The sequence below is a fragment of the Chelon labrosus genome, assembly GCF_963514085.1.
Source record: "Chelon labrosus genome assembly, chromosome: 2".
In the NCBI taxonomy this organism is placed as follows: Eukaryota; Metazoa; Chordata; class Actinopteri; order Mugiliformes; family Mugilidae; genus Chelon; species Chelon labrosus.
In genome coordinates, this window is record NC_140338.1 from 25441588 (window position 1) to 25450128 (window position 8541).

At 39.7% G+C, this 8541-nt stretch overlaps 1 protein-coding gene across 1 annotated transcript; it reads left to right on the top strand.

Annotated features, from left to right (window-relative positions):
- Positions 1 to 792: 792 nt before the first annotated feature.
- odad3 (outer dynein arm docking complex subunit 3) lies at positions 793 to 7075 on the top strand. The gene is made up of 13 exons (XM_084556191.1): positions 793 to 1021; positions 1216 to 1337; positions 1616 to 1693; positions 1816 to 2007; positions 2154 to 2255; positions 2945 to 3070; positions 3387 to 3509; positions 4062 to 4211; positions 4306 to 4466; positions 4591 to 4747; positions 4923 to 5072; positions 6003 to 6090; positions 6170 to 7075. The coding sequence occupies exons 1-13, from the start codon at positions 850 to 852 to the stop codon at positions 6292 to 6294; spliced, it is 1746 nt and encodes a 581-aa protein (XP_084412317.1). The 5' UTR covers positions 793 to 849; the 3' UTR covers positions 6295 to 7075.
- The last annotated feature ends 1466 nt before the right edge of the window (positions 7076 to 8541 follow it).

The following is an 8541-nucleotide window of genomic DNA, read 5'->3' on the forward strand; positions in this document are numbered from 1 at the left end:
ACTTCATTGTTCTGATATTTTTGTCCATCTTAGGGAAAATATTATAAAATATGGGCAGCTGTATAAAAATATAAAATCTGTAATATGATTATAAATTGGAGGAATATACAGTATAAGTAAATCAGACCTTACAAGATGTTGCCTATTTCAGACTACACTAACTTGCCAAAATATTAGGTACTGTAGTGAAAATAAATCCATTCTATGATAACAGTCCTGCAGTAAATCATAACTTATGACTGTTATAATGTGCAGTTAATGCTGAAACGCTGCCTGAAAGATGGCAATTCAACTATCTGATCTGTTTGAAGGATGTAGTTTGTAGTGCTGTTAAACACTGAAGTGTTTCTATTATTCAGCGTAATAGAAATGTGTGGGTAAAAAAAACAAAAAAACAATACAATTCAATAATACTACAAACTACAGCCTTGAAACAATGAAAACAGGTGAATCAACAGCTATTTCATTTATTTTAAACAAATGCTGAATACCATAACCTTTTTGAAGCTAAGAGTTAATGTCGGACTGTCATACTAGAATGCATTTGTTTTCAGAAGTGTACCTAATGAACTGGCAAGTGATTGTATATTCTTGTTTTTCGTGGTTTTTGTCAACTTATGACTAGAGGCATACTTACAACATACAAATTAGTTTTTAATTATTATATACCATACAATGGTAACTAAGAAACATACTATATTGCAGACTATTTTCATTTATCACGTTTTTTTTTTTTTTATTGGTTATTATAAATGAGGTGGGTGCTACTGATTTTGGAAGCGTAGAAGAAAAGACCCTCAACTGAAACTTTGAATCTCGCGTTATTGTGTACACATTGCTAGGCAACGCATGAGACTACCGCGGGTCACCGAAGCTAAAACGGACTGTGGGCATAGTTTCCTCCCTAGCCAATTGTGTACCAGAAAAATAGAAAAACAAAAAATGCCTTTCAGCGCCGACACAATTAAACCTCCTCTACACGACCAAATAATGGAGCTCCAGCGTAAAATTCAGCTACTGGGTAAGTCTGTTTGCAGCTAGCGTTTGTTTTACTTCATGCTGACTGATAGCTGCAATGATTAGCATGATTAAGTTAGAAGCCTGGTTATTTTAGTTGACATGTTAGATTCAACAGAACCAGCAGCTACATGTTAAGTTCCTCTTCTTGCGAATAATGAGACGCCAAAGTTCATATAATATTATTGTGTCCACTAGAGGGCGAAAGAACTGCATACTATGAGAGCTCTCAGTCCACCATCAAGAAGAACTCGGAGACCATCCGTCAGCTGAGACAGGAGAACAAGAGGCTGTACAGAAAGCAGGCAGAGGCTAATTCTGTAAGTGTAGTCCTAAATTTAGGACAACCTTCGTTACTTTATCTTTACATGACTGAGGTGTCTTGAGCAAGCACCTTGAACCCGCCCCAGACTGGTCCCTGGGCGCCTTGGATGGCTGCCCACTGCCCACTTGGATGGGTTAAAAGCAGAGATCATATACTGTACATACTGTGTGTGTACAAACAGTATATACATGGCAAATTAAGCCAATTTGATTAAATTTCACAGAATGAATCTTATAATACCTCTACAGTCTTGTTCACTTTCTTGGCTCTTAGGGTGATGAACACATCATCAAAGTGGCTTTTCATAAAAGAGGCACGGAGAAGGACGCCTACCGCAAAATGTCAGGAAAGGTGAGAGGAAGGAGAAGCCAGTATTACACACCTCAGTTTAACATGAAGTATTTATAACAGGATGTGTCATTAATAATAATTCAAGACTACTTACGCTTTTCATTTCATTGCCTTCTTCTCAGGAGGCCCTCACAGTGCTAGACCAAAGGGTGCTGTCCAAAACGAAGCGTCTCAATGCCATAAAACACACCACCCTGACCTATGAACGCCGCCTTGAGCAACTGCAGATGGAATACCAGAGAATGAAACCAGGGGGCAGCGGGGGAGCAGTGTCTGCTGATGCTCGCGCTCGGAAAAAAGAGGAAGATGCAATGGTAGTTACCTGTCTGACTCCTGGAGAGATGACCATAATATGACTCAGTGTTTCTTAGTAACGGATGTTATTGTCATGAAAAGCACTGACAGAAAGTTGACATGAAGATAAACTGCTCTGTGAACAATGATTTGTGTGCGTCTGCAGAACCTGCGGTCGCTGGAAAACAGTCTGGAGAAAACCCAGTTTAAGTGCAAAGAGGCAGAGAACATCATGATTAATTACATGAAGCTCAAAAGTCACATGCAGGTTAGTCCACCAGGCATGTTTATGTTTTTTCGGCTCAAGATAATTCTCCTTGCTGGAGTGTATGTTGGCACTGTCTCCTATAATTACAAAATACCCATTGTACAGATTTGTCCATTTTATATTGCAGTTTGTCTATCTTTGTTTAGTGTGGGCATAACATAGCGACATTTGCTATTAGCAGACACCTGTGTGAGAATAAAGAGCGCATGGTTTTGTACACAGCCTGTTAATAATTTTCACCCCAAAACCACGGATGCTCTCTGTAGTCCACTGCGAGTTAAAGGCCTGTGCTCTGACACTTTGTGTATGTGATATGTACTGTAAACATCAAGTGAGACAGCCACAGTGGTAGAGTACTTCCTGTCCCTGGCTCCCTTCACCTCTATTAGACACAAATGGTTGCTATGGGAACAGAAAGCGCAGCAGATAATACCACCAACACTCCCAAGCAGCCATTTGTTCAGAAATACACTAGAGAGCAACAGGTGTGTTCACAGTGCTAATTCAGATAAAATGTCAACAAAAATAGAATAAGAATGTGATCTTATTCTATTTTTCAACCTTGAGAACTGTACCGTTACATTTTATTTTATTGTATTCCAGCTAATTGTTTGTCTTTTCTTACATGTTTCCCTCCTTTTGCGCTCCTTTTACCCATATTTCCTGTTCCCTCATTTTTTCCACTTGAGGACGAGAGTCTGACTTTCCAGGGTCAGTTGGATAGTCTGGAAGCAGAAATCCTAAAGCACAGAGAAGAGCTCCACAAACTGCAGGTCATGAATAATGAAGCCCAGCTCTCCAAAGAAGCTACCAAGGTGACCTGTAACCTCCGCTGCTATGACTTTACAACATGCACGCTTGTAGCAAAGGCCTCATAAAGATGATCATCTCATATAATTTATCTGAGTCACAAGTAAAGGAGCTACAAGAATGTTTTCTGTATGAATTTTGTATACAACAAAGCAAATTGCAGCATAATTGGCTTACCTCATCGCTACATCCACACCGGCCATCAACATCAGTAAAAATCCTTCTGGTCTAAGTCTTATGCAATTATACAAACACTAAGTTTTCTCCCTTGTTCCTTATCTGTCTTTCTATCACTCCTCTGTTTTTTTCTTTTCCTTGCAGGCCGAGTTACAGCATCTGGAGGAACAGCTCTACAAAGAGCGCAAGGAGAGGGAGCGCATAATAGCAAGTTACAGGAAGAAAGTCGAGGAGCGCAAAGCGCAGGCTGAAAAAGTTGATAGAAGGGTGAGATACATTATGATATTATCATGAAAGCTATAAAAAACAGTTTTATGTTATGTTTTTAGTTTGATCGCCTTGGTTATTGTCTCTTAGAGGTGGTTTTTGGGTCGGGCCATCTCACCATGTCTACAAAGAAATGTATATTGTATGTTTGTTCTGAACAGACACACTGGAAGGTGGAGTGAAAAGTCAGGTATCACAGAGAGGGGAGCAAGTAGGGAGGTGCAGCATTGTTTAAAAACTGGGATAACAGCTCACATTTTCAGACTATTCCTCAGGGAGACATTGATAGTGTTGTTCTAGTTCGTACACATAAAAACTCAACAATCACAAATAGCTGAGTTAAACACAAAAGAGAACTAGAAAGAGAAGTTCAACGTCTACTCAGATACCTCCACACAGCTAGTCAATCACAGCATAAAGTAGGATGTGTATGTTATATTCAGGCCTAAAGTGCATATTCTCACTGCTGTCTGTTCTTTTGTGAAAATAATTAAAAGCTGAGACATTATTTTGAAGATCATTTGGAGTGGTTGAAAACTTTGTTGTCAACAGGCCCAGAGGACAACTATGCAGCCGGATGAACTAAGCAGCGAAGCCCAACGCAGCACTACCGGGATGGTAGGAGAAGAGGAGAAAGCCATATCTGCATTTGAGGAGGCCTTCAGGAGCATCAAGGAGGCCACCGGTGTCACAGACATACAGGTATAAATGTGGAAAGCAAGTATTTACTAAATCTCCTGTGTTCACGTATTTACATTTGTACGTTTTCTTTTTTTGTCATATATTACGTGTGTAGGAGATAGTGGAGCGTTTTATTTCTCAGAAGGAGACACATCAACACCTGGAGAAGATGAAGGCAGAGAATGAGGTGGTCCTGCTGCAGCTGAAAGACCAGAAGGAGCTTCTGCATCAGCAGTTCGAGGATATGAAATATTCTGGGGAGGCTAAACTGTCCAGGTAGAACACACACGCAACCAATTCATGAGACGTATAAAGTCCTCTTTCTGTTGTGGAAGGATTGTCGTCAAGGAGGGTTTACACTTCTTCTCATGGCTCTACTCTTTCTCTGTGGTTTTATTAGTGACCAGCAGAAGGTGGAGGAGTGTGAGCACCAACTGCAGGCTCAGCAGCAGAAGTGTGAAGCAGCCGAAGAGCGCCGGGACTGGCTTGTTAAAACCCTCAGCACTGTCCGAGCCGGAGTTGAGCACCTATCAGACAAACTACAACACATGACAGGGGTAAAAATACCAACAACCATAATGACCCCAAAATGTCTGTTTTAGGACTCACTTATTCCTGAGATGTAGAAGTTTTCAATTCCATACATTTTTTTAGTTGGATTTATTTGATCTCAAAATGAGCAGTGACGGTTTGGCTTATATTTGTTCACCATTCTTCTGATCTTTCCGCCAGACTGCGGACACAGTTGCGGAAGTGCGTCCAGACTCAGATGAGTTTGTGGTGGAGCTGATGACCCAGTGTGAGCTAAAATTACAGCTACTGAGCAAGGAGCTTCAAGGGAAGGATCTGGCTGCTATTATGAAGGAAATGGAAGAAGAGGAGGTGAGACAAAGCCCTGCAAACTCTCAACCAGTAGCAGAGTGGTTTGAAATACATGTTCTGGATCTGGATAGGATATGGAAACCTCATGAACATACACAGACGTATTTTGTAGAGTTTTAGTGACGTAGGAGAAAGGCGTAGGCCGACTATTAGATGAACATCGCACACGGCATCCCCATTAATAAAGAATGTTGGCACACGACCAACATTAAGCATGTGTATAGTCACCATTGATAGGCTGCCTGACGAATGTCATATGACAGGCACTACTAACTGATGACAGGGATGTTTAGGGACATCATATAATAAATATAAATTTGTAGTTTGATGGTTCTGTAAGGGGATTGTGTCAGTTCGAACTTGAAGTCTCGTTTAGACCTACGATGAGAGAACACAGCGTGGCTGAGCGCATATGCATGAATGCTGCTGTGCTTGCTTAGCTTATCTGAATGGAAAGGCAGCCATTAGGGCCTCATGAAGTGTTTGCTCCTGATTACTAACGCTCGGCAGCACCTTTTCTGTTTGAGAACATAGGATACAGAGTGTACCACAGGGAACATGTAACGGTCTGCCCGACATTCACAGATGACATTGACTGTTTTACTTTTAGGTGCAGTTGTAGACACTATAATCTTTGACGTAACTTTGAGCTGATAATTTAAAATCAGGGCGGCCTTGTTTGCTTTCGGGTACTGTTGCTTGGCCGTCCTCTGCACAGCTACCATAAAGGAGAACATAAAGTTTGGGAAAGACTGGGTTGCTCTTCTTAGGTATAGAGATGCAAACATCCCCCTAGAAGCATCCTTTTTAGATAATATAATGATAGTAGTAGTTTGTATAACAGTTTATGTGGAAACTACGGTGGGAATCAAATTCTGAGGTTTAATTTTGACAACATTACATTGTGTGACTTTATTTTGCTCTGAACAGTTTTATGTCAGGATTGAGGGGAAACTTCCAGAGTACAACACTCGAGTCAAGCTACCCGAGGATCAATCCCTGGACCATTTGGATGACGGTGAGTTTACAACTATTTTCACGCACACTTGCAATACATGCAGACCATCTGAATGTTTATGTCACTGTTTGTGGCACAGAGGAAGAGAGTGAAGAGGAAGAGGCGGACATCATCTCACGCGAGGCCCTGAAGCGTCAGTCTCAGCTGATCATCGACTCCAAGTCCAAGAAGAAGCTCTGGAAGAAGAAGAAGGACAAGTGCTGATCCAACAACTCACTCTCTAGAGAGAAGAAAAATAAATGCTCATAACCAAAACTTTAATGTAAGCTGATGAATAATCATACTAGTTTCACCTCTTCAGTTTTTAAGCGATACTAAGAATCTTTGCAACCAATGAAAATACAAATGAAAGATGATTCTTAGATGGTATCCACTCAGCTGGCTCATTTTTGTCTTTACTTATATAGGTTTGTTTGTTTTGACAACACTAATGTTCTCCGTTCTGGTGTCACTGTTGCACCAACACTCCTTTCTCCGCCTTTTTACACAACTCATATTTCACTATCTGCCTCAAGGCAAGCCAATAAAAGCAATCAAAACTTCTCTCACACCTTTTATGATTTTCAAATCATTGTAAATGTGGTGGGTTTTGTCTTACAGAAGTGATGCACTGAATGGCAACTCTTATGACAAATCCAGCCTTTGTTCAGGGTTGAATTACATCAAAACAATAATGCTCCTGCTTTGTCCCAGGACAGGGTGCAAAGTTGCAATGGAGCCTCCTATTTGAAGCATGCAGTTACAACAGCTGAACTATCCCTGCTATGTGACGCATCTCAGATGTTGTTTTGCCTCTTTTCTCAAACACCATCAGGTGGTTTGTTATGCTATACACCTGAGGTATTGGCATGACGATAAGTCTTCAAAGCGTCATCAGAAAACCTTAGTGAATGTCTCTGTCTTCAGTAGAAACGTTTGAATGACTGACGGAGCGTAAACAAACAACTTTGAGATGCTATCAAAAACTGACTAAATCACTGGACAATGTGGGTCAGGTTATTTTTGTGTCTTCCGGGGAAAGTTAGAGTAAAAGCAGCTGTATCATTTTCTAAATTTAGCTGTGGTCGTGAGGTGGTTCTTTCCTGTAATGGCTGATGTGTCTCTAAAATTTATCATTTCAGGAAATTGCATAACTTAACTGCAGCCATAGCTCTTGAACATTATGATGTTTTAAAGGTTAGTATGAGGGCAAATGACGGACTTGATGCGATATCATTAAAACTGTATTTTAACTAATGTTATAGCTAATAATCAAAACAATAATTGATATAAATATTCATTACTTGAATTTGAAAGCTTTATTTGACCCAAACATGCTTCAGTTGTTCATTTATTCAATCAGAGATGTTCCTTTAGCTTTTTTGGTACTATATGTATTAATGAATAAAAATCTATTCATTGATTTAGAGAATTGGCTCCCAGACCTTTGTTTTGTGACCCCCTCAGCTGGAGTAGCATACTTCCACAGAGCAAGTTATTGACTTTTGTTGAGATGTATTTTACTGGAATTAAATATATATAATTATAATTATAATTTTCGTACCAATGTCATAAATTACAAAAAAAGGTGTAGAGGTGTGTTTAAATAAACAGAAATAATAGAAATAGATTTGTAATAGAAAAAAGGTCGACGTTTCTCTTTTATATAAAAAATACATTTTTTAATAATATTATTGATTGAACAGTGTTTGCTATTCAGTGACCTTCACATCAATAATTAGTTTTCACCATGCCATACACGTTCAGTAAGAAAGAAGCAGGTTAAATCGTACATTTATATAAAATAAAAGTTTTTTATATGACCCAAGTTAAAGATAAATGTATTTATTATTGGTCCACAAATTTTGTGGACCCCGTGCTTCATATTCAGATCTAACATTTAATTCAAACTAAAGTTTGACAAAACAACTAAATAAGCTGTGTCATGATGCACAGCGGATTATAATAATCAGTCGGTAAATCTTTGTGTTAACTATCTATTTTTTTTTTTTTTTTTTTTTTTACCGATCAACCAATCGGAGAGAGGCGGAGGCGGGTCTTCTCGTTCTGCTGCAGAGTTTGAATGGCTGCCAGCAGCCTGCGTGCGTTTCCTCAACATCTCCTGACAACAACCTTCCATTTAAACATATCTCAGATCTGTAAAGATAGTCATGAACGTGCAGCTTCACGTTGTCTGACAACTGTAAGTCACTCACAGGTAAGAACCAATGAGGCACTTCTCTCTGAGGCATCCACTCCTACAATGTTTGTGTCTGCAGCCAAGGTGAAAACGAGGGCACAGAGTTTATGGTTTAGGCTACTCTTAAAGAGCAGCAGGGCAGTGAACTGGAATGATGTTAATTGTGAAAAGCAATTCAAATGAGACATGATTATATAAATATATCACACCAAACGAGGAGGAGGCCATTCCAACACACACTCATACACACTCATACATACACACACACACAC